General features: G+C 40.1%; 1 protein-coding gene across 2 annotated transcripts in view; it reads left to right on the top strand.

Annotated features, from left to right (window-relative positions):
- The window catches only part of mtus2a (microtubule associated tumor suppressor candidate 2a), a 78,999-nt gene that overhangs the window by 13,794 nt on the left and 38,453 nt on the right, over positions 1-26,752 (top strand). For both annotated transcript variants that reach the window (XM_061898575.1, XM_061898574.1), the window contains exons 2-4: positions 18,592-20,770; positions 20,870-21,122; positions 25,022-25,282. In XM_061898575.1, coding sequence (XP_061754559.1) covers positions 18,809-20,770; positions 20,870-21,122; positions 25,022-25,282 — 2,476 coding nt within the window. In that variant the 5' untranslated portion in view covers positions 18,592-18,808. The remainder of the gene's footprint in view (positions 1-18,591; positions 20,771-20,869; positions 21,123-25,021; positions 25,283-26,752) is intronic.

The raw sequence follows: 26,752 nt of genomic DNA, 5'->3' as shown, positions 1-26,752 counted from the left end.
GACACATCAGAATAGTTGATGGGCTGCACAAGTATGGCCAAAATAATCATTACAACATTTGTTTATCAATATTGAAATCATGACTATTCCGTATGTGAGATAAAACAAGGTTTTCCACAGGTCGGCTATCGACTTGGGATTACGGAGTACCATATGTTTGTTGGTTGGTTGAAGTTTATTTTGAACCTGTAAAGAGTTACAATATAATATATCGCATATGTTTAATTTCTATTTACAACATGCCCGAAAAGGAGTAGGAAGAAGCAAACCTTATTTATTCCTACCCCTGTATCAATTCATAGTAATTATTAACACATATGCTCACTTCCTGTTCTCAATTTGTAAAAAAATTTACATCAGTAAATTTGAAATAAAACAAATCTCTAAATGAATAGTTAAGTTGTTTATGATTCACTTAATGGGATAAATAATATTTTATTTTCAATAAGTTGAAGATGTAATTTGGCGGCTAATCAAATTTCGTTGTGGCCTGTCTTGACAAAACAGTCCAGAGCAAAATGTTGTAAAGACAAATAAACACAGAAGTAATTGTTTTATAAACATCAGAGCAGGTGGAAGGGCATGCAAGACTCCAGTTAGCAGCCGTAACACAGCCTGAAGCGGACACTCTCTCTGGCCGATTTTTAATTTTTAATAATATTCAATGTCCAAATAAGTACGTCCACCACACTGTGACATCACAATTGTTTAAAAAAAAAAAAGACTACAAAAAAAGTGTTCAGAGGCATTCAAAAATGTGTGCAAGCTCTTGCCCAAATGTTCAGTTCAGTTAATTAATTTATTTAATTCCTAAAAAAATCAAACAAATGTATAAAAAAACAACAACAAAATATTTAAGTAAATATTTACAAACTTACAATATCTGCCCCCTATTCTCACAAATACAATTGACTTTCAATGTCGGCGACTACAAAGCCATATTTTCATTTTACAACAATTAAATCATCATGTAGATCACTTGTCAGGAGTGCGACAGCTGGTCGCGCAGCTAAATGGAGTTGGCACTAGGTAAATGTTTGTAGATAATAATAGTAATTTTAAGTTAATTAAGGTATTTCTTGTTCAAGCCTGTGTACGTGACCCTAAAACCAATAATTAACAAAATCATTTTAATCAATCATATCTTTACATCATCATGATTTTTACAATGTTTTGTTTTAATACAGAAAGAGATTTACAGTGTTTAATTCCACTATCAAGTTTGTTCCATAAACTAACACCTCTGATTGAAATACAAATGCATGAACCTTATGATTTGACACTTTGGAATTATATGACACAATTGACCAACATTATAACATTTATACTCCAGAAAAGACCAACATTATCAAGGGTCGTTTTTAAACTTGACACCGTAGTCCTGGCATTATACAAAACCTAAAACCAGTGAAGTTGGGACGTTGTGTAAATTGTAAATGAAATCAGAATACAATGATTTGCAAATCCTTTTCAACTTATATTCAATTGAATACACTTCAAAGACAAGATATTTAATGTTCGAACTGCAAATAATCATTAACTTAGAATTTAACGGCAGCAACACATTACCAAAAAAATGGTACAGGCGCATTTTTACCACTGTGTTACATGGCCTTTCCTTTTAACAACACTCAGTAAACGTTTGGGAACTGAGCAGACCAATTTGTGAAGCTTTCCAAGAATAATTATTTCCCATTCTTGCTTGATGTACAGCTCAAGTTTTTTAACAGTCTGGGGTCTCCATTGTAGTATTTTACGCTTAATAATACGCCACACATTTTTGATGGGTGACAGGTCTGGACTACAGGCAGGCCAGTCTAGTACCCACACTCTTTTACTACAAAAACAACGCTGTTGTAACACGTGCAGAATGTGGCTTGGCATTGTGTTGCTGAAATAAGCAGGGGCGTCCATGAAAAAGACGTTGCTTGGATGGCAACATATGTTGCTCCAAAACCTGTATGTACCTTTCACCATTAATGCTGCCTTCACAGATGTGTAAGTTACTCATGCCTTGGGCATTAATACACCCCCATACCATCACAGATGCTGGCTTTTCAACTTTTCGCCTATTACAATCCGCATGGTTCTCTTACTCTTTGGTCCGGAGGACACGAAGTCCACAGTTTCTAAAAGCAATTTGAAATTTTGGACTTGTCAGACCACAGAACACTTTTCCACTTTGCATCAGTCCATCTCAGATGAGCTTGGACCCAGTGATGCCGGCGGCTTATCTGGGTGTTGTTTGATAAATGGCTTTGGCTTTGCATAGTAGAGTATTAACTTGCACTTACAGACATAGCAACAAACTGTAGTTACTGACAGTGGTTTTCTGATGCCCATGTGGTGATATCCTTTACACACTGATGTTGCTTTTTGATGCAATACCGCCTGAGGGATCAAAAGTCACAGGCATTCAATGTGCAGTGATTACGTGCAGTGATTTCTCCAGATCCTCTGAACCTTTTGATGATATTACAGACTGTAGATGATGAAATCTCTAAATTCCTTGCAATAGCTTGTTGAGAAATGTTCTTAAACTGTTCAACAATTTGCTCACGCATTCGTTCACAAGGTGGTGACCCTCGCCCCATCCTTGTTTGTGAATGACTGAACATTTAATGGAAGCTGATTTTATACCCAATCATAGCACCCAACTGTTCCCAATTTGCCTGTTCACCCAAGGGATGTTCTAAATAAGTGTTTGATGAGCATTTCTCAACTTTCTCAGTCTTTTTTGCCACTTGTGCCAGCTTTTTTTAAACATGTTGGAGGCATCGATTTCCAAATGAACTAATGCAATGTATACAATTGAATATAGATTGAAAAAGATTTGCAAATCATTGTATCCTGTTTTTATTTACGATTTACACAACCTGCCAACTTCACTGGTTTTAGGTTTTGTAGAATTCCCTTCCACACAGGGGTCCTGTCTCTTTTCCAGCTTGGATGTGGAGTCTAAAACAGTCTGCTTTTAATGAAGTGTTGACTCGATATGTATAGCAGTAGTTAGCAAGTTGGAGACTAGGGTTAGCAGCTAACATTATTGGTTGACTTCAAGTTTAACAAATAAACGCACAAAAAACAACTTGGACATTTTTCCCAGAAAATTTGGGTAGGTTTACATATTGTCAACTTTCTTAGTGTTATAAATTTGAGGTTCAGTTTTGTGATCAAAAGATGTGTCTATTATGTCCACTACAAGCTTTTGTACCAGTTTTGTACAAGAGAATGAGAAGGCCTTATGCAGAGGTTATTTCCTGAGAGGATCCTCTGAGCTTTATCCTATCGGTGGATTCAAAGAATACGAAGAGAAAGTGTCTACGTTACCAGGAGGGAGATCCTCTATTTGATGACGAGACAAGCATGTTTTATTGTGCAGAATTCCATTACAGCCTATTAGGGTTGGATTGCTGTCACGGAAACACACCTTTCAAACACTGTGAAGCCTTTGGGAACGGTCTAAAAATATGCATGGATGAAAAGGGTGCCATGAGAGATTAATTATAGGCACTGCAAATGCACGGTTCTGCACGTGCTGAAGCAGAGGAGAGCATGTTCATGGCGAAGGATAACTGCTACAGTGCATTTTTATGTGAGTGCAGCACTAAATCTAATTATGTCATGTGCGACCACTCCGCAGCCATAGATTACTGTTATGCTTGTGCCGTCACTCCATGTCCATTTGTGTCCTATCTTGTGCTTTCTCTACTGGAATTCACGCATACCGAGTGTGAATGAAAGAGAGGAGGTGAGAAAGGAGTGTGGAGTGGGGTTTTCCCCTTGGGACCACGCTCTATAGAACCTGTCTCCACTCCGGCGGGAGGGGGGGAGGAGAGCAATAAAGCAAAGTGCCAAAGACAAATGGCTTCTGTAATACCCACATGTGCTACTGGACCGACAACAAAAGGCGCCGAGAGAAGGCCTGTGTCGATGCATGCAGGTGGCTGTAATGGCTTTGTGTGGAATGATGTCTATGTACTCTCTGCATGCATGTTAATAGTTGAAGGAAAAAACAAAAAGTGGAATTTAAACGCTTCATTCACATGGCAGATAGTGTTTTGGAAATAAGTCTAAAAGTATTTATAGTACGTTGCCATAAATGCTGAAGTACACAGTAGCGAGTATGTCACAGTCAAAACAGCAGTGGAACAAAGAACTGCTCTTTGGTGCACATGCACCTTTTCAAAATGGCACTGCTACCTCCAGGCCTGGTGTGCATTTTGCCGAATTTCCAGTTGATTTGGTATGGTTCTGACAATTTGTCCCACTAGTTATTGCTGACAAACATGACTACTGTCAGCCTTATCTTGAGAACAAATTAAGCACTAACGCAGGCATGTCAAAATAATTTTCATTAAGGGCCACATCGCAATTATGGTTGCTCTCAGAGGGCCGCTTGTAACTGTGAAAAATGTATGAATATAAATGTACATACAGTGGGGCAAAAAAGTATTTAGTCAACCACCGATTGTGCAAGTTCTCCCACTTAAAATGATGACAAAGGTCCGTAATTTTCATCATAGGTACACTTCAACTGTGACAGACAGAATGTGGAAAAAAAATCCGGGAATTCACATTGTAGGAATTTTAAAGAATTTATTTGTAAATTATGGTGGAAAATAAGTATTTGCTTAACCATTCAAAGCTTTCGCTGATGGAAGGAGGTTTTGGCTCAAAATCTCACGATACATGGCCCCATTCATTCTTTCCTTAACACGGATCAATCGTCCTGTCCCCTTAGCAGAAAAACAGCCCCAAAGCATGATGTTTCCACCCCCATGCTTCACAGTAGTTATGGTGATCTTGGGATGCAACTCAGTATTCTTCTTCCTCCAAACATGACGAGTTGAGTTTATACCAAAAAGTTCTATTTTGGTTTGATCCGACCACATGACATTCTCCCAATCCTCTGCTGTATCATCCATGTATCCATTTTGGTATAAACTCAACTCGTCGTGTTTGGGGGAGGAAAAATACTGAGTTGCATCCCAAGAACACCATACCTACTGTGAAGCATGGGGGTGGAAACATCATGCTTTGGGGCTGTTTTTCTGCTAAAGGGACAGGACGATTGATCCGTGTTAAGTAAAGAACGAATGGGGCCATGTATCGTGAGATTTTGAGCCAAAACCTCCTTCCATCAGTGAGAGCTTTGAATGGTTGACCAAATACTTATTTTCCACCATAATTTCCCCAAAAAATATTTAAAATTCCTACAATGGGAATTCCTGGATGTTTTTTTCACATTCTGTCTCTCACAGTTGAAGGGTACCTATGATGAAAATTACGGACCTTTGTCATCATTTTAAGTGGGAGAACTTGCACAATTGGTGGGTGACTAAATACTTTTTTGCCCCACTGTATATTAGGAATGTAACAATATTGAAGATTCCGCAGTATTGCGTTTTCAAAATAGTGCCATGTCATGTGACTGTATCAAACAAAAACTCGGTGCGTAGTTTTTTCTGGAACTCTTGCATTGGAAAATAGCGGAAAAGGTCAAAACTGTCATGTGGGATCATGACAAACAGCTTATCTCCAAATATCGCCTACTTCCCATAAACCATTCACCCTCTTTGTGGTTTCGGTAAATAAATGCACCTGTTATCGTTATGTTATAGTTATTCATATAGTTATATTACAGTAGTTGTTATCATTAATGGTCCTATAAGTTTTAATTTGTTTTAGCAGGTTCTTTTTAAAGGGGATTGTTTTGAATTCATTGACATCTGAACATGAAATTGTTTCTCGTTTCAGTGGGTTCTAAACATACTCTAACACGGTGATTTTAAACCTTTTTTGAGCCGCGGCACACTTTTTACATTTACAAAATCCTACGACACTCTAACACAGTATATAATATATACAGTTAATAATATAGTTTCTAAATGTATTTATACTCCTCTAGTGTGAAACCTGGGCCTGTTTCGATGAACACAAAATGGATATCCTGGCAGAAATGGTAGGAAGACACACACGAAGGTCTTCCTCAACAGCTCTCAGTCTCTCTCTGTTTTTAGTTTTTATCGCAGTCAAGCTTGAGAAACTCGGCTCACATAGATATGTGGTTGAAAACGGGAGCAATGTCAAAATGGCTTTGTTGGCCAGAATGGGGAACTCCTTGGCCACAGATAACCAACAACTTGCCAAAGGAAGATCAGCAAAGTTTAGCTTTAAACCCCGATCTTGTTTAAGTTCAATGAATATTTAAATTTTTTACATTTTCCCTTCTCAAAAACTTCTCCATCACTGTCACTTGCTCGCCTCCTCTTGCTGCGATCACACACTGTCACTGTCACGCAGCGCTAACTCGATTGTCTTTAAAGGGATTTATCGCCCTCTGCTGCCACCAGTGCCGGCCCGAGCCTCCATGGGGCCCTAAGAAAAATTTGATTTTGGGGCCCTCTATTTCTGCCAATAATATTGATTGTTGAACATTCACACACCTACTATAAACTCATTGCGGCTCTGGCAGTGTTGTTTACATTATCCTATTGTCAGCCTGGCATGTCTTTACAAATGACATGTCATTTATAAAGATATGGGGGTGGCCCAGTTAAGAACATAAATAATACCAATGAATGAACGAATGATGTTCAGAGTGCCACATATGGTCCCTAATCTTAAAATATAGAAAACATTCAACTACTAGAGTGGCCTGGGGTTGAACAGTCCAAGTGATAAAGCTTTGTATTTACAGTAAAAGTGACATCTTGTCTCATCAGTCTTGTACATATTAGTCTTTAATTAATAGTTTATATTTTTAGTTAATTGTTCATATTTAATGTTTACTTTGTACAAAGAGAGCACAGTCTACTGAAGTTAAATTCCATCTGTGTTAAACATAACTGGACAATAAAGCTGATTCTGATTCACTTTATTATTTTTAGTAAAAAAAAACTGAAACAGCAATGTGCAAAAATAATTTGTAGTGCAAGAAAAACAATGAAGTGCAACAATAAAATCACTTAAATATATATATAAAAAGGAACAAATTCAATTGTACAAAAAACATCCATCCATCCATTTTTTACCGCTTATTCCCTTTAGGGGTTGCGGGGGGCGCTGGCGCCTATCTCAGCTACGATCGGGCGGAAGGCGGGGTACACCCGGGACAAGTCGCCATCTCATCGCAGGGCCAACACAGATAGACAGACAACATTCACACTCACATTCACACAATAGGGCCAATTTAGTGTTGCCAATCAACCTATCCCCAGGTGCATGTCTTTGGAGGTGGGAGGAAGCCGGAGTACCCGGAGGGAACCCACGCATTCACGGGGAGAACATGCAAACTCCACACAGAAAGATCCCGAGCTTGGGATTGAACCCAGGACTGCAGGACCTTCGTATTGTGAGGCAGACGCACTAAACCCTCTGCCACCGTGAAGCCCAAGTACAAAAACCAACATAAATAAATTCAATATCAAGCAAATACTTAAATAATATTACTGAACAGAGTTACCAGATCAGCAGCAGCACTCTGTTGACCTAAAATTGTGTTTTTGTACAATAATATATCTTTGATCATTTAGAAATCATCAGTCAGACTTGTACATGCAAAAAAAAAAAAAAAAAAACATTTTTTGTTAATTGCTTTTAGGGGCCCCCTGGTGACGGCGGGGCCCTAAGCAAGCGCGTATTTCGCTTATGCCTTGGGCCGGCTCTGTCAGCTACCTACTGAAATAGAAGAGTATTACATTATCTGCTGCACTTTATTACAGCAGTCACCCGACAATGGTTAATTAGGAGATATTACATAATTTCCCACGGCACACCTGACTATCTCTCACGGCACACTAGTATGCCGCGGCACACTGGTTGAAAATCACTGCTCTAACAAACAGTTTTGCCTACAAAGGCCAAATGTGCCATTTTAACCATACAGCAGCACCATGAGTAAAGAGTTTAGCACCAGATAATGTTGTGGTTTGCAACCTGTTAGCCGTGCAGATATGCTATCAATGAATGTGTGAGCTTAAAACAGGGGTCGGGAACCTTTTTGGCTGAGAGAGCCAAAAAGCCAAATATTTTCAAATATATTTCAGTAAGAGCCATATAATACTCTTTTTTAACACTGAACACAAATAAACACGTGCATTTTTAAGTAAGACCAACATTTCTAGTGTATAATAGGTCTCTTATTTTTTTTAAATAACATTGTTATTCTGAAGCTAACTGTGGAGGGGGCGTGGCCTGCCGGCCTGCGGCGACAGGTGTGTAGATGGCCCACTTGGGCCTTGTTATCTAATCACCTGTCGCTCTGTTACAAGCAGCAGCCAGGAGAAGAGACTGGGTTGGGGCTGGAAATACTATTGCTGGAAAGCAGCTGAGAGACTTTTTGAAAAATAAAACAATATTGTAACCCTGAAACAGGCTCTCATGTCGGTGCTTGGGGGTCTGAAGAACCCCCAGGAGGGCAAACCCCACACTAACCAATAATAAATAAATAACTTCTTACCATTAACGCAACTTCTTGAACAGGTGCGGTAAAAAACGGATGGATGGATTAAAATGCATGGGAATGTTTTATATTTTGAACATTATTTTTAACACTGTGATTACAAGTGGAATTATTCATTACTTATCGTGTTAAGCAACGTCAGCTCAGATTTGTCAGACAGCCAGATGCAGTCATCAAAAGAGCCATATCTGGTTCTAGAGCCATAGGTTCCCTACCCCTGGCTCAAAAGATATCAGTATCTATGTGTATTACATTTGGGAAGCCGCCCTTTAGTGCACCAAACAAAACAGCTGGTGAGCTAGACTTGCTCTAACACATCTTACAAACATGTTGAAAACAATGTTGGATACTGCCGTTTTATCAAAACTCGCACTTGCTTATCTGTGAGTAATGGCTATTACAAAAAAAAAAGAACTTGGCTTGTATCACACAATATAATAAGGCTTTGTGTTGTTTAGTCAATGAGGACATTTATGTGCTCATTAGCAGTATATATGGGAAAGAGCTTTCAGTAATTCCCTCACTCTGCTCTTGTGAGCTTTTCAACAGTACACTTCACAAACAGACCTCCAAAGGGCTTCCTATAGTTCCCATATTACCATCATCCATTAGTAGCTGGAGCCACTCCTGTGGCAACACTCTATTGTAATTATCTACATACTATACATCATCACTCCCACAGAACAATTCCTGCTTGGATTTATAGACAACACTGAGAGGATAAGAGGGCAGTCTTTATTTCCTTGTTAAGCACTTATAGCTCAGCACCTCACTAAATTTGATCACTTCTGAGATACGGCTTGGCTCGTATTTTCACAGTGACTTTTAAAATGGATACGACTTAACCCACGTGGACTGAATGTACCTGGTGGTAAACAATTGTCTCAGTTTCTTAAACCGTGAGGTGTTATGGTGGTGGTGCAGTATGCATGAGGGACCTGTTAAAAAACGGACCTTCACGTTTGCCTGTGTCTTTTTGATGCTGATTTACGCTCAGGGAAGACCAAAGGATTCAAACGTGTATTTCGTCATTCCCAGGGATGAAATTGCCATGACAACAGAAGCAAAACTGTTCTTTTTTTGCCTTGATTTTTACATGCCAGATTTCTCCCAGAGAATACGAGGTGTCATTAAAAGCAATATTCCAGTCTAGTTTAAGTAAAGAAGGAATCATTGTCTACTAATCTTGTGGGCAAAGACTATAATATACAACTATAATTTGTTCTGTATTACCAGTGCATGCCATTTCTTTAATAACCTATTGCCGAATTGACCTGAATATAAGCAGCCCCTCATTGAGAAGACTTGTTTTTGGAAAGATTTTCGAAAAAAATATCAGTATCATATTGACACGAGCAAACTGACAACATGATAGCTGTCAGGCTTGCCCCTGACAGTTTGTCTATGTTTTAGTTTTTTCCTCTGCATTTGTCTGTTTCCTGTGTTTAGTATTTCCTGTCTTTTAATTCCTGTCAAGTGCTCTTAATTTGTCAGCTTCCTGTCTTGTTCCCTGAGTGCTGTGTTCCTTCTCAGTGTGTTTAGTATTTCCTGTCCTTAGTTCCTGTCTAGTGCTCTTATTTTGTCAGCTTCCTGTCTTGTTCCCTGAGTGCTGTGTTCCCCTTCAGCTGCGGCTGATTGGCATCTGGCCACACCTGTTGCCAATCAGCCGGCTCCTATTTGTACCTCCTTTGTCTTGTGTCAGTTGCTGGATCATTGTATTGTATTGTCTTGTCGTTGCCACATGTTGTTCTCGTGTCTTTGCTACCTGTCTTGTCTGGCATCGTTACAGCTACTACCTGTCGTGCTACATTTTGTCCTGGTCGTCGTAGCGGTAAGCTGTTTTTGTTAGCCATTAGCTATTTCCAGTTTTTCTGTTTGTTATCCTCTAGCTTCCATGCTAAAGTTCCTTTTTGTTTCTTGTTAGCTTCTATGCTAAAGGCCTTTTGTTTATTATCCGCCTACGTGCACGCTTCTGGTTTGAACCCTTTTTTTTATTTTGTCTTAGTATCTTTATTAAATCATGTTTGCTCACTCCATGCCTGCCTCCATCTCTGCATCTTGGGGTTCATCAACAAAGAACCCTGACAATAGATTGCCTTAAAAAAGTAACATATTTCATTGCTGCTTTATTGATTCATATTACTTGTAATTAGTATTGGAACTGATCCTCTAATATTTGCCAACTTGTCCAAATTTTGAAACCCTTTTTTCAGTGGGTGTTTCACGGCCACATTTGTTCATGTCACGAGTGTGCTTGTGCGAGTGACAGGAAGAAAACCTTTGATGTACTTAAGGAGAAATCGTTTGCAGTCCCCTGCATTTTCATTTATGAATCTCAAAACCACCAATATATGACTACCCATTTTTCCACAGACTTTTTGCTTAGGGGAAAATAATACTATATTTATATATGTTGGGGCCAGTAAGGTATTATAAAACTGTGAGGAAAAAAGTCAAGACCAGTCTACTTTTTTACTTTATCAAGAGAGTTTTAGCTTTTTATTGCTTCTAACTTTGGGGAAACAATGTTGCAAATGCGCCCTGGTGCACTAAGCAAGTTCCATATACTGGAGACATGCTTCGATGGCTTAAGATCCCTGACCTCAACTCCAGAAAGCACCTACAACAAAGACAGCTAGTACCTCCTTACACCCATTTCCAAAATTATTCAATGAGACATATTTTTGCAGTCTGTCATTTTGCTTCCGCTTGTGGTTTGTGCCAGATTGATGTCGCCTGCTCTTTCCCTCGCTCTCATTCAACCGCAACCGTCCCAACACTGCTGTCATCAGCACTGCCGCCAGTGCTGCATCAACGCTGCAATTGATCAGCCACATTGTCATTTGAGTAAACTCACTCGCTTGCTTTTTCTCTTTCACACACCCCGCCTTCGCCCCATCTTCTGTGTTTGCTCTCGGAATTGGCTAATTATTTGTTTGCTAGCGCCAATTAAGGGTACATATTAGCAGGGAGGCAGAGTGGGAGCCGAGTGTGCTGACAAGCTTTACAATTTGTTTGTCCAGCTCCATGTTTTGTTCCTCGTACTTCAAACACATCCACGACTGTGTGTTGGTCATGACTTGACTAAAGACAATTTAGTTAGGCAAACCCACATGTCCATTGATTAATAGAAAAAAAACGTTGACGCACAGCAAGGGCTCTGGAACCAGTCCTCTCGAGAGGGGATGGACTCTCTTCTACTTTGGCATTGCAAACAGTAAGGGGCGACGGGCGGGGGCGACAATACTTGTTGATGTGTGGCTCTGAGTCTGTACTTTGGAGTTTAACCTAGTAGACGAGAGGGTAGCTTCCCTCCGCATCTGTGTGGAGGTACGAGTCCTGACCGGTGTTCCTGTCTACGCACCAAACAGTTGTTCAGAGTACCCACTAGAGATGCGCATTTAGGCAATTAGAACATCCATCCGCCGTCCACCCGAACCAACTTTTTATTAGGACCGTACCCGCCCGCCAACCGCCCGCTGAAATACATCAGAGGTTGTCCGCCTTTACCACTCACAGAGCTATTTAAACCTGTTTCACAGAGTAATGATGACAATTGGAGCCGCTAACGTTCCCGCGATTATCCAGTAGCATTCATCCTGATTACAAGAATATGGGCGTGCTGTGAAGCCATTGCCTTAGACACCTTCAACAACATGTACGACCCGATTGTTGGTCCGGCAACATGTTGTGTGCAGCTTCCGCAATTACACAGTCAAGATTGAAAGGCATACTGGGTGATACAGAGTACACTGATGGTTGTGATATAAACAACTTTAACACTTACTAATATGCGCCACGCTGTGAAGCCACACCCAACAAGATTGACAAACACATTTCGGGAGAACAGCCTCACAGTAACACAACATAAACGCAACACAACAAATACCCATAATCCTTTGTATCCGTGACACTTCCTGAATATATTTTACACCCCCGCGCCCCCAACCCCGCCCACCTTACCGACGCACGGGGGGGTGTATAAAATAGTCAGGAACTGTCATGAATACAAAGGATTATGGGTATGTGTTGTGTTGCGTTTATATTGTGTTACTGTGAGGATGTTCTCCTGAAATGTGTTTGTCGTTCTTAATTGGTGTGGCTTCACAGCGTGGCGCATATTACTAAGAGTGTTAAAATTGTTTATATCACAACCATTAGTGTACTCTGTGTCACCCAGTATGCCTTGCAGTCGTGTGCGTGTTGCTGCGGAAGCCACACACAACATGGTGCTGGACTGACAAGTAGATCGTACATGTTGTAGTAGGCGACAAAGCCAATGGCTTCATAGCACGCCCTAATACTTATCATCTGGGTGACTACCGGCAGTCATTCAGGAGAATAATATTGTCTCTTACTGTCTTCTTCGCTTTATGACACAGGTCTTAAATGGCACTTTGAATGGCAAAGAACCATGCATATCAAATATTTCCGGATGGTTCAACCGCCACCCGCCCGAATCTAATTAAAATCTATTTTTTCGTCATGTCAACCGCCCAACCCGCGGTTTATCCGCGGACTCCGCGGAAGAGTACGCAAACTGCGCATCTCTAGTACCCACCCTTTTTTGATTCGCTAGAGGGAGTACTGGAGAGTGCTCCCCCAGGGTGACTCCCTTCATTGATGGGGGACTTCAATGCTCACACAGGCAATAACAGGGAAACATGGTTTGGCAGAATATGAACACGAGTGGTGTTTTGTTATTGGACTTTTGTGCTCAGCACAAATTATCCATAACCAACACCATGTTCAAACATTAGGGTGTCTATATGTGCACCTGGCAACAGGATACAGTTTAATAAAAAAAAACTATATTAGTTTGTGCTGCAAAATATTTTGCCCTAACGTAGCACAAACAAATGAGACAAGCTAGGGGAGCTTTTGACATAATTGGGGACTGTTTATGAATAACATACACCAACAAAAGCGTCTTACAGAAAAAAATATTAAGGATAGAACTACGTGTTTTTTTTAAATGCTTCAGTATTACAAATCCGGTTTCTATATGAGTTTGGAAATTGTGTTAGATGTAAATATAAACGGAATACAATGATTTGCAAATACATTTCAACCCATATGCTACAAAGACAACATATTTGATGTTCCAACTGATAAACACTTTTTTTTTTGCAAATAGTCATTAACTTTAGAATTTGATGCCAGCAACACGTGACAAAGAAGTTGGAGGCATTGCTGAAAGGTCCATACAGCTTTTGGAGCAACATATGTTGCCATCCAAGCAACGTTATCATGGACGCCCTTGCTTATTTCAGCAAGACATTGCCAAATCACTTGTTACAACAGTGTGGCTTCATAGTAAAAGAGTGCGGGTACTAGACTGGCTTGCCTGTAGTCCAGACCTGTCTCCCATTGAGAATGTGTGGCGCATTATGAAGCTTAAAATACCACAACGGAGACCCCGGACTGTTGAACAACTAAAGCTCTACATAAAACAAGAATGAGAAAGAATTCCACTTTCAAAGCTTCAACAATTAATTTCCTCAGTTCCAAAAACATTTATTGAGTGTTTTTAAAAGAAAAGGTGATGTAACACAGTGGTGAACATGCCCTTTCCCAACTACTTGGCACGTGTTGCAGCCATGAAATTCTAAGTTAATTATTATTTGCAAAAAAAAATTAAGTTTATGAGTTTGAACATCAAATATCTTGTCTTTGTAGTGCATTCAATTGAATATGGGTTGAAAAGGATTTGCAAATCATTGTATTCCGTTTATATTTACATCCAACAAAATTTCCCAACTAATATGGAAACGGGGTTTGTATAACGATTAGGCAAATGTTCTCATGGTCCTCAGAGGCAAACTCTAAAATCCTTTTGTGTAATAAAGGCATGTTTTTTCAACTTTTCTTGTTGTATTTTTATAGACAAATGCTTCTCAGACCCAAAAGACCCATACCAAATTTGAAAATGATTGGGCTAAATGTCAAAATAATCCATTAAAAGTGGTTAAACATTAGGGTTTAATAACAGTGCCACAATGTGGTGCATCTGTTGGAAAAAACTGCACAGGCAACACAGTAGGTGTGCGTGTTATGCAAATGTTACCCTTATGCATTCAGCGGTTTAGGTGTTAAAAATTGAATGGATCTTTTTTGTCATTGCACTTAAAAAATACAAAATTTTCAGTACAAACCTGTCAAAAAACAGATGGGAACACTGATCTAGTCGACTCCCCGTAAAAAGGTAGAAAAAATGGTAAACATTGGGGAAAAGGATGAGAATAGAATAGAATAGACTATCGTCATTATATTTGCATATTACGAGATTAAAGACTCCAAGTTAAGGTGCGGTTTTGGGAACAAATATGGGGTAAAATAAATAACACAAGAGGTAATAAAGGAAAAACTAACAATTGAAATAAATAGACTACTATCCAATAAAAATAACAAGCAATCCGGTACAATATACAAAACACTGTAGAAATACAAAATACTGTACAATATACAGAACAAGGAGCAAGTCCCAAACTAAACTCATGGTGGCAGGGGGTTTTAGTTAGAAACCAGGAAAAAAAAACTTACGCAAAGCACATATACATATTATGAGATACACCTCCAGAGGGCAGGCGGAGGGTATCCGGCCCAAAGCTGTCAACACCAGGGGCGCTGCTCCTTTTTCCATCCTACCACATGAGGTGAAGTGTCGAAGGCGTGAGATTTGAGACATGGTGTACGTGTGTGTGGTGTGTATTTCCCTTAGATGCGTATAAGCCTGCAGAGTAGCTCTGTTCCCCGACCTAAGTGCTCTTGCAGATGCAACAACACAGACAGTAAGTCTAACATATGTCAACAAACAACAGGTGTATGTCCATAAGAGACAGGTAGGATACTTTTTGCGTCTTTGCTGCACTGTCCTTTTAGGGGAATCTGAAAGCAACAACCTTACCAGGTTCTTTGCAGCTAGGGAAAACAATCCAGATTAGAATGCTAGTGTGTGAGCAAGCGAAAACTAATTTAAACTTTTCACTTTAATTGTCTATTTTTGGTCCTCAAATTCATCATACTTTGTGCAACGCATGGCCGACGGCGTCTCGAAGATGTTGTCCTGTTAGAGATTTTGTCCAAAACGCTTGAGTGGCCACAGCTCCGACTGAAAACCCCAATCATTTATGGCAGTTTTAGGTTACCTAGAACGGCTGCCAGCATCTTCCAATTTCTCAATATATCTGGGTAACACTTACTCCAATCAGCAGATGTCCCGTTACCATGATTTCGAAAAGGCATATATCTTAAAGTCCTCAACTGAAGGGTTTGCCAGGCATGCAGTACTCCGCTTCTGCCAAGAGTCCGCCGTGTGTTAAGCAACAACCGTTCCGCCAGGAAAGGCAGGTTCCCCCAAACCCGAGACCTTTTCAGTTTTGTTAAGAGGACAGTTGATCAATTCCATTGTTTATATTTTAGAGAACAGTGCAAAAGGAGGCTACAAGAAACAAGACAAAACAAAGAAGCCTTCAAGAAAGACAAGGGAGAGGGGAAGGTAAAGTGTCTGCCTTCAAATAGTGTCAGAGAAAAAGACTACATAAAGTAGTTTTAAAGTACCTTGTTGTTTAATACCTTTACAACATTTGTTAACAGAAAAAATGTCCATCCATCCATTTTCTACCGCTTGTCCCTTTTGGGGTCGCGGGGGGTCACTGGAGCCTATCTCAGCTGCATTCATATGTCTCGGTAAATATTAGTTACCATACATAAGATGTTGGCATTTTTACCTTCTAAGGAAAAAGCCTCTGGTATGACTTTTGAGATGACCTTCTATAAAACAAACCATACCTATTTCGCTCTTGCCACAAGGCAACGGGAGCTTCTGTCTTTGACGTTCTCACTGCAAACACACAGAGCAAAGTCACCTGACAACCCCTGCTGCACGTAATATAAAGGGCAGAATTTCAATTTGCAAACTTGGATTCTACTCAAACATTCATCGAGATGAGCTTCAGAACACATAAATTATGACTCTTCCAGTAATATAAAGCACAGGCAGGTGGCTGAATGCAGTACATTATGATAAACTTGTATTGCTATAGCATAATTACACAGTATGGGCGTCACCAACAATAGCTAATACTGCCCTTCTTTCATCTGTTCGTCAATTTCCTTTAAATATTACACTAGATACTGTCACTTTGTGCATAACTCATAGCCAACTGTCACGGCATTTGTGAGTAGAGGGATAAGCCATATGGTGCGCTAAAGGAAAGTGTTAACCCTCCCCGTAGAGATCAGGCCCTAGCATAGCTTGATCCTCACAGGGCTGATGGATCTGTTCCGCAACACCAGCATGTTTTCTCCTGCTAGTAGCCTGCAAACACTTACTAGTCACTGACATGCACTGTGCTGGTGCACACACAAGACAATAATTTCGCCTCAATAAATTCTATTTAAAGGTTTTCATGGGGGCACAGGGCTTATTACAAAACACTTCACACCTTTGTTTTTATTTCTCTACATCTCTCTGAATCATCCCTGGAGTGATTCCAGACTAACAAGCAGTGTGTAGACTGATCCAGCCTTCACCTCTCTCCTCACTTGTCTCCTTTCTTAATGCCATAATAACACAATCAACCTCTTGCTATACCTGTAGTGCACTTGCTTTATCAAAAGGATGTACAAACCTTTTCCATTGAGTGAGAAATTTTGAAAGAGGCGGGGGACACATTTTGTACATTAAAGTCACTAAATCCAATACAATATAGGCCAATCAATGTATGCTAGACTATCTGAACAAAACATCCATACTTAGCTCTGTGATCTAAAGAAAGCAAATTAGTATAAAATATAATTCAACCCAATTAAGATCCATTCATCCATTTTCTACCGCTTGTCCCTTTTGCGGGGGGTGCTGGAGCCTATCTCAGCTGCATTCAGGCGGTAGGTGGGGTATACGCTAGACAAGTCGCCACCTCATCACAGGGCCAACACAGACAGACAGACAACATTTACACTCACATTCACACACTACGGCCAGGTTAGTGTTGCGAATCAGCCGATCCCCTGGTGCATGTCTTTGGAGGTGGGAGGAAGCCAGAATACCAGGGGGGACCCATGCAGTCACGGGGACAACATGCAAACTCCACACAGAAAGATCCCAAGCCCGGGATTGAACTCAGGACCTTCGTATTGTGAGGCGCGCACACTAACCCCTGTGTATTCAATCTATTCTTGTTATTATTTACTTATATTATTATTCTGCCAACAAAATTTTTAAGGGATTTAGCACTCAAAAGATTTTTGTACACGTGTACATCATGATAAGGCGCAAGGCAATCATCAAAGACCAGAGAGTTGCATTTTGTGTGATTTTCTAATCTGAGGTGTGTTTATTTTGTCTATAGAAGTGTGTGGATAAATAAAAATAACATTTAGCTGCCCATGGGCTGCACTTTGGACACCCCTGCTTTACACTATAAACTAATTTCAACACACAATAATTATGAACAACACACTAAACCAAGCTGTTGAGAGATCTGTGCCTGGGAGGGATGTGGTTCCAAAAAGTACCAGTCCCTAAGATTGATTAGTGCAGTAAAGAAGTTATTTAAGTCAAAATGTATATTTTTTTAAATCATATTTTCTGCATCATCTTGATTCTATCATATGTCCTGCATGTATGGAAAAATTGAAAACAGAGAATCTTTGAAGTTATTTATCATATTTCTGAGTTGCTCGACAGGTATTTGCTAAGGCTACAAAGGACTTTTGGTTCAGTACTCTGGTTTGGGATCAAGAAGAAAACAATTTACCGGTAGTCTTCGTTTTGTTGCACTTGGCAAAGCATTCACAATTGTAAATGGGATCAAAGGCTGTGCAGTAAGAACATATGCATAAAGTAAGAATGTGATGCTCACTGCTGGTTGAATATACTGGTTATTTTCTATTTTGCTATTTTTACAAGATTACATTTAACTAAAAGCTTAAAAAATATGTTTTAAGGGGCCCTGTTGTTGAAAGCTACACAGCTGAAAACCATGGACCGGAGTTAAACTTACAGCATGCAGGAATAATAAATACACAAGAGAAATGCGCTGTCCCTTTACTGTCTTATGTTTTGATAAAATACTAAATTACGTTGTTTGTTGTCTTATATGGTTTAATTTTTCTTCCAGATTGCAAAGACCTCAAGGAGGAATCATCACTCACATACTTTTTAGCAGCAAACACAAGACAACAAGCGAGCCGAGGTGAAAAAAAACATGAAATTATATTTTCAAAGCACCATTATTACAAAGACTTTAAAGAGAAAATAAAGTGAGAAGAAAGAAAGGTTTTTAATCAATGGCCTCAGGCTCGTGTCTTTGAAAACGCCCAAAAAGACAGTCCAAAATGAGCATTCCAACTAGTTTAACGGGACTTGGTGTTAATGTTGACAGAGCAGTGGACAAAGTCACAAACAAAGCTCGGATTCAGTTCTCCCACACTGGGGATGACAACGACAATCGATTGCCTTGTTTAAGCGATGACAGAGGACAGTTAGAGGACACAGGGTACAATATGACCCCACTCCCACCTTTGGTATCTCAAAGTGAGTCCCATGACAAGATGATGTTCTGGGGTTCTGAGCAGCAATGCTCCCATTCTGGGCTCGGAGAGATAAAGCTTGTGGAATGTCAGGATATACACAGGTTTCTGAGAAGTCCAGTGGAGGACGACGACAACGACGAAGATGAGGGGGGGAGCACAAAAGACGGCAAAGACGAGGGGCCAATGTCAATATCCTCCAGTTCGACTGCCAGTTCTGCTTCCATTGGGGTGAAAAGGAACGACAACGACAGCAACAAAGTGGAGAGCGGAGCGCAGCGAGACAAAGAGGTGAAGGGAAAGATTACCTGTAGTACAGGAGAACTGGACACTCGTGTGAGAGGTATAAACGATGAAATAAACACCAAGCCAGGTGGAGGAGGGCTCAAGCAGTCCAAGTCTGAGACAAATGTGTGTGTGTCAAATCTATCTACCCTTAAACTCAGTGGAAGTCTGTCCAGCGCCCTGGATTCTCGTGGAGACGCTTTAATTTGTCTGCCCAACTCCAAGACCAACCCCTATTTGAATGCCAACGACGCTACCTCAGCCCAGAGTTTGAGAAGGGCAGCTCCTTCAGACCACAATTCTCCAGCGTTGTATCATCAAAAAAGACACAAGGAAGAGAGAATCCAGTTCAGAAATGGATCTTCTGAAGGAGGTCAGGGCCACAGAAGGAGGACCAGTTTTGACGAAAGGGTGCTACCACCGAAGCGGCAACAGCTTGTTCGACCTCTCTGTCAGACAGAGATGGGAAGAATCTCAAGCTTAGAGTCTGGTGCACAGGATGCTGAAATTGGACAATTTCCCTCTAGCAATACTGCCACAGTTTTACCCAGTCACACTGACAACGGGTCAAATAGAAAACTTGCGAGATCATCTCTACGTGAACCCTCAGATTTTTCACATCTGTACAATGCATGTGAAGTCTCACAACCCAAACAACCCAACCGGGCAGTGCAGATGGAGGCATCGCCGGTGGAGAGGCCGCCAGGGTCCGCTGCAGAGTCTACTTCAAATCCCTGCAAGCCATACATTATGGAGAAGCGACCCCAGACTCAGTTCACCTACAGGCGTAACTGCTCTAGTCCCAAAAGGACATTCACACCTCCCCAATCCCCTCTCAGGACACCCCAGGGCTCACCACATAGCCAAGCCTCAATGTATCTCATATCTAAGGATACACAAAGAGGAGTTCAAAGCAGCCCTACTATAAAGACACCAGCTCAGGACAATGAAAGTGTTTCAGTGAGAGCACCAGTTATAACCAACATAACCCCAACTGGAATCCCCAAAGCGCCTCTTAACAACCAGCACAGAAACTTTAACTCAAGCCATAACTCAAGCCCCAAAGAGAGGTCTCCTTCACTTAAACCTAAAGGAGTTCGTCCCAAAATCATTACCTACATCCGAAAAAATCCTCAGTTCAAGCCTCCTGCTGCTGACGGACATTATCAGGTATCTTCTCTACCAACAAGGTTATCAGCATATCCACATGGGGCCACACTTGGTTCCTTCAAAGACACACCTACAGACCTCTTTAAGCTTGACAAAGAAACCAGAGGGGTACCAGTGCTCAGTGCCTCCAATTTGCTTCATGACAAGTACCGCAAGGAGATGCAAACCAATATATTCCCGTCAGGATTAATAAATAGGAGTATCCATGCCCCTGGTCATACAAACACTGTTACACATACACACCCCCACAGCTATACAGCACCCCCAAAGCTTGGCAGCAAAGCAGGGGACTTCTATGGAGCTCAGCCCAAGGTAGGTATTCCTAAACTAGTTGTTCTAATTAATCACTTAGCTGAAGAGCAAAAATAAGTAATTAGTATTCATCAAAGTACTTTATGAATCCATTATTAGGTCGAGAGATCTAACAGTTTTAAAGAGACTTCTGCAGAGGACCCACTGCAGATCCGGACAGCTGCTCAGGCTGGAGGCAGTGGCAGTCTCTTGCGCTCTGGCCGTGGTATGCGTTTAGGTCTGGGAGCGGTCACAAGGACAGCTTCAGGCTCAGTCAAAGGCAAAGAACCTGGCCAAAGTCAGAGGTCGGGAATCAGCCAACCAATCCAACTGGTCATCCCAGCAGCTAGCCAGAAATGCCAAGATACCGCAGGTAAATATTAAGAAGTCTAATTTACTTTTTATCTACCATAAATTTGACACACCAGTAAGTCACGTTATCGCTCTGCTCCCTTGCACACGTGTTCCCATGTGTCGTTGTGGGACTGCTCTGACAATTTGGCCTGAGATGAAAGTAGCTCATTGAAATGCATTGCCTCAAAGTTTGGATGATCCGATCAGAGGATTTTAGCATGCCCTCTGATCCCGGGCAGCATCTATGAAACAAGATTAATAAATAACTACTTGATTTCTCTTCACCTTCAGCTGAGTCAAATTTCTAAGTGGCACAATTTACTCACAACCTCTGGCACCTGAATTTCTATGTATGATGCAATAGGACTGCCAGTGGAAGATTGAAGTTAGAAATGTTCTAATCATCCTAGCACCAATGCAAGGAAATTAAATACATTCCCAATCTTCATACTTAATCTGCTCTCTCCTTGGATCTGGTAAACATAAACATGAAGTGCATTTGCCATAATTTCGGATATACAGATCTTTATCTTAATTATACATACAAATCAATTCTGCCAAGGGCTATAATGTTCCCCAGCTTCCTTTTTACAATCCCTGTTGATACATATTAGTGTTCCACAGCCTGCTGGGAAACATAAGTTTTTGAAGTGAGCTCCAATGAATTCTTAATTAATGTCACTTTCTTCCCGCTGCAACCTTTTTATAAACACAGCATGCAAGCAAAACTGTTGTGTTGCATTAGTGTGCATTCTCAATACAATGCTGGTGATTGGGATTCATCTATTAAGCATATACAGCACTTTAAAAAGACATCTAAAAACTGCCAACAACACTCCATTTACATGCCTTGACCGGCATTTTAACCAAGGTACTACTTTTCTGGCCTCATGACACATCACCTTCCTCACTTTGCTCCATAAGACCACTCGCGAGTAGCCAGCTACAACCTAACAGTTAACTTGAATGGCTAATCACATTGGTTGAAGAAGAAACCTGTTTCCGCTGGACTGGATTTTGAGTTTTGGAAATTTAGTACTCGGGTATAAACCATACATTTCACCTGTATAGTAGGGGAATAAGGCACCAAGCCAAGAAGTTGAGTCAACTTTGAAAATCCACGTGCTACCAATGGAACACAACATAAAAACCAGACAACATTGCTAAAAATCACTTTTTTTATCTGAGGATAGATAGATAGATAGATAGATAGATAGATAGATAGCTCTGAATTTAATAGCTGTGGGAGAGCACAAGTGCTGAAAGCTACTACCATCCTATCAGTCAGCATTGCAGTGAGAGTGAACATTGTAGGTCACTGTTTTATGTTTTTATTTGAAACCTTTACCAATAGTGCTACATGATAACACTCCAAGTCTCTCACAAAGTCTGCCAAGACACAAAATGCCCCCTTCGCTATTTTTGTTAAATGAAGTAGCGTTCATTATTATGCACTCTGTGTAATCAATACGCCCAGAAAATAAATTATGGTAATACTTAAAATGATATTACATGTTATCATGAATGTGCATGTTAGAACATTACATACATACTTACATCATATATTTAATGATGTTTTAGAGGGCTTTATGGACCAAATTTTCTTGTTACTTGCATTGTTAATTGCCTCGTATGAACAGTTATTCACTAAATTGGATGCACTCAAAAAAGGGAAAGACATTTATTTTATGTACCAAAGTAAAAATATTTATCAAATATAGCAGGGGTTTCAAGTACAGTATAAGGTAGACCTGAATCCGGTCACGCCAGAATACTTGGGAACTGAAAAATTAATAAAAAAATTAAATATTTCCAAACCAGCAAAGTGAGCTATAAACTCCTCAAAGGCACATTATGTGATTCTAATTTATTGATAAAGTAAACCATGTGTAAATGTCCACCAAATGTGTTTTTTGAGGAGAGGCACACTGTGACACACTTTGAAAACCGCTGATATATTGAATAACTCTTGTTTCCCTTTCAGATTCCGTTAAATAATGTGTGTTTTCATTCAGCAAGACGGGGGCCCGTGATGTTCAGTTTTAAGTGGATATTTGTCTGAATCTCCTCGCCCTTTGAAGGGGAGAACCAGAACTGGGGGACAGGAGGGAAATTGCCGCATTTATCTTTAATGATCTAGGGCTTCGAAATCCAAGCATTGAGCTCCAATCTAATACTGAGACCAAATGGCTCACAGGCTCACAATAAGTGAAGAGGGAAGCAGCAGCAATGATAGCATTTTCAGGCCCCCACTTTTTCACTTCCGACCAACGCAGCTCATATTCTTTCCCCACATAAAATGTTTGTATTCTTGGATTGATGTGATGGAGGCTTTGCAGCACCCAGTTGAGAACACATTAGGCCAAGTGGAGAGGAAACAACGTCTCTCCTACCTTATCTTGCCAGCCAGCAGGGGATAATGTTTTACCCCGGATCTAAACCTAGCAAGGCAAATGGAGAATGTATATAGTTGTTTGGCCCCCTCCATGTTATTGTTTTACTTGGGGAAAAAAAAATGCTGTTGGTATCCCTTTGTTCACCAATAATCATTTCGCCACTCCTTCTGATTGATTGGCTGTCCACAGGATTTATAGAGAAAAAAGCTCAGCTCAATGTGGTCTATGTATTTAAACCCTGTGACAATGTTAGCATTACAGTACATAAAGTGCCAGGCATTAACTCACTACATGGAGTCGAAAGCAGCTGGTAACAGACTGTTGTGTTAGTGTTAGTAGTTTTTAAATCTGAGTTCCCAAGCAGTTGGGTGTCAGAAAGCCCAGAAACAGCACTAGATGATGAACAATTCGCCAGGAAACAAAGATCATATCTATGCAGAATTGTTGAAAACCTAGCTCACTCTTCCAAATAAGGTGCCTCCCTTTTTTCCACCAGACACCCAGTAATTTCCATTTCCGTGGTCAAAGATTCTTCTATTCACTTCCAAAATTAATAGTACAGTTACAAAAAATGGCGCTGGACAAGACTGACTATATGTCCACTGACTCTTTCATGCTACTGTTCAAGAAGTAAGGAATGGAAGAATGGAGACGCAAAAGTTCTAATCACTTCTATTTTATTTACGAGCACAGTATTTTTTTAAACTAATCACCTTCCTTTAGAGAAAGAAAATTTACGTTTAGAGTAGACATGGCAATTGTATGTCTTCGAAAGTAGTTTTAGAGCCATAACAGACGGAGCACTTATCTGTGTGTGAGGGTATGCCAGCCCTGTCGTGTTGAAAATATCTGACTGTGAGATACCGTGTTGCTGTGTGAAAGTGCACACTGTTGTGTAAATATCCAGCTCATATGGGTTGTGTATACATTTTTGAAATACCAGATTGAATGTTCCAGAGTGACCAAAAAATAGGAACCCATACAAATTTCATTAAATCCTATAAAATCTCAAGAAATGTACTAACCTTAAACTTCAGTCCGTGTTTGATCATTTACCAAAGTTTCAGTTATCCTGGACGCTTTGCATAAAAGTCATGTTTTTTATAAAATCTGCAGCATTGGAGGCAAACGTAAATGCAGCCTTCAGTCCATCAATGTGAAAAACAAACCTCAAACAATAGGTAAACAGAAGGTGGCAATCAGAGTAAAAATCAGGGAAAGAGGAATATGTTCAAGTAATTGACATTTTGCGTGACGTCTGCAAATTTGCCTCCAATGCCACGGACCCCTTTTGGAGAATATTTAGGAAAAAACATGACTTTTATGCAACGCAACAAAAATAACTGAAACTTTGGGAATGATCGTTCACAGGTTGAAGTCCAAGGTCAGCAAATTTCAGCTAGACCATTGTAGTTTTGAATAAAATGTTTATGGGTCACCCTGTACGTTGCTGGGATAGATTATTTTACTCCTGTCTTCTTCCTACGATTTGACAAACTGTGTTGTTTTGTTGGTACTCTAGCTGAAGATGAGGTATTCACCTATCATCCACCTGCCCCTGAAGCACAGGCATCAACGCAGGAGCAGGCTGCGACTTCCAGCAGGTCTCTGCTTCCTAAAGCAGCAAACCAGTCAGGCCTACGTCCGCCTGGCTTCAGCTCCACCCGTCTGCCCGTGGGCCGCCTGGCAACGTTTGGCTTTGTCAGGAGTTCTAGTGTGTCCTCCGTCTCCTCCATTCGCTCTGCTGACAGTGCACGGAGCGACCCAGGCAGGACGGTTCACTGTAAGTCTTAATACAGTATTTTAAACCTGCTTAATGACTAGAGAATTTTACATACTATATCCAGACATTGTCATTGTCATCACCATACTGTTTTTATTACCTTGTTTTATTTACCCTTCTCATTTAATTTACATAAACACTCCCCACCCACGTTCATTATGCTACAGTTACAGCAAAAGGTGCTTTCCTTTTTTTTCTTCCAACATACAGTAGCTTCATGATTGCTAAACCTAATTGGAATTAAACCCACCAGTACCAACCAGGGATTACTTTTCTTCAACAACGAAATAGAACATAATGCCTACCCAACAGTTCATTCCTTACCAACTTTTTCGTCTTTTGGTATATACCAGTAATTTACATTAGATAACTGCCTTCTCAGAAATGTGTAGAGCTGGAACACTCCATTAGAATAGCAAGTGTACACAAAATTGTAACGTGGTTGGGTTAGTTGGCTGGATTTGGATAAAACTGCATGCTTTTTTAATGTGACCTACATAGCTTGCTGTTCCTCACCCAGTTACAGCTGACGTAAGCTCCTCAGCTCTGGCGTACGTCACTTTCACTGTTATGTCATCCCTGTTTCCCCCCTGAGTACTTGTTTCATCTCCACTTTCGGCCTCCCATTGGTTGATTCTTGAGTACGAAGAGTGTGGCAATCTGGGGGATGCAATGCTTCTTAGCAACTGTGAAACTGGGGAAGAACACTTCTGCATGCATCTCCATATCATAAGATAGAAAACCATTTTCATCTTCTTATCAATATCTTATAATATTTGGGCTGATAGACAAGAACAATCATACAAACTTTGAATGATAGCCCACTTAAAAGCAAAATAAACCTATATAATATTGTATAATATAGATGCACAGTAGCAGGGGTCCCCAACCATTTTCTTCTGAAAGCTACTTTTACAAAATAAAAATAAGAAAGAGAGCTACTTATTTTTGCAGTGTTTAATTTAATCGCTATTTCAACCCAAAGAAAGGGAATATGCTTCTTTTGCCAGAGTATGAACAACATGTTTGTATTCACAACTCACATTTTAGTGCATGTTTTTTTATCACTATTTGAGCTACTCAGGCAAAAATCAATTTACGGTAATGTTTTATAATAATACATAGTTTTAGAAGTGCTTTTCTAAAATCTCAGACACTTTACAAAAGTTATTAAAAGTACAATTAATACAACGGACAAAAAGCAAATATGCAGAAAATATCAGTAATTGATGTAAAAACTGAAAACAACTAGGGATTGAATTAAAAAAAAACTTTTAAATTTAAAAGCTAGTTTAAAATGGTGTGTTTTAGCATTATATGACTGGCAATATTTAAATTGTACTTCATTTAGGAAGCATATCTCCATTCAAACACTATAATTACTATTTTTAGGCTATTTTGTGGTAATTTGTCAATAATTGAATAAATAAATAGCTATAAAAATGCTGAGCGATTAGGCAAAAAATTATT

This window comes from Nerophis ophidion, linkage group LG04, assembly GCF_033978795.1.
Source record: "Nerophis ophidion isolate RoL-2023_Sa linkage group LG04, RoL_Noph_v1.0, whole genome shotgun sequence".
Lineage (NCBI taxonomy): Eukaryota > Metazoa > Chordata > Actinopteri > Syngnathiformes > Syngnathidae > Nerophis > Nerophis ophidion.
Note: the sequence above shows the minus strand (reverse complement) of the source record. Positions and strands in the feature narration are given on the sequence as shown.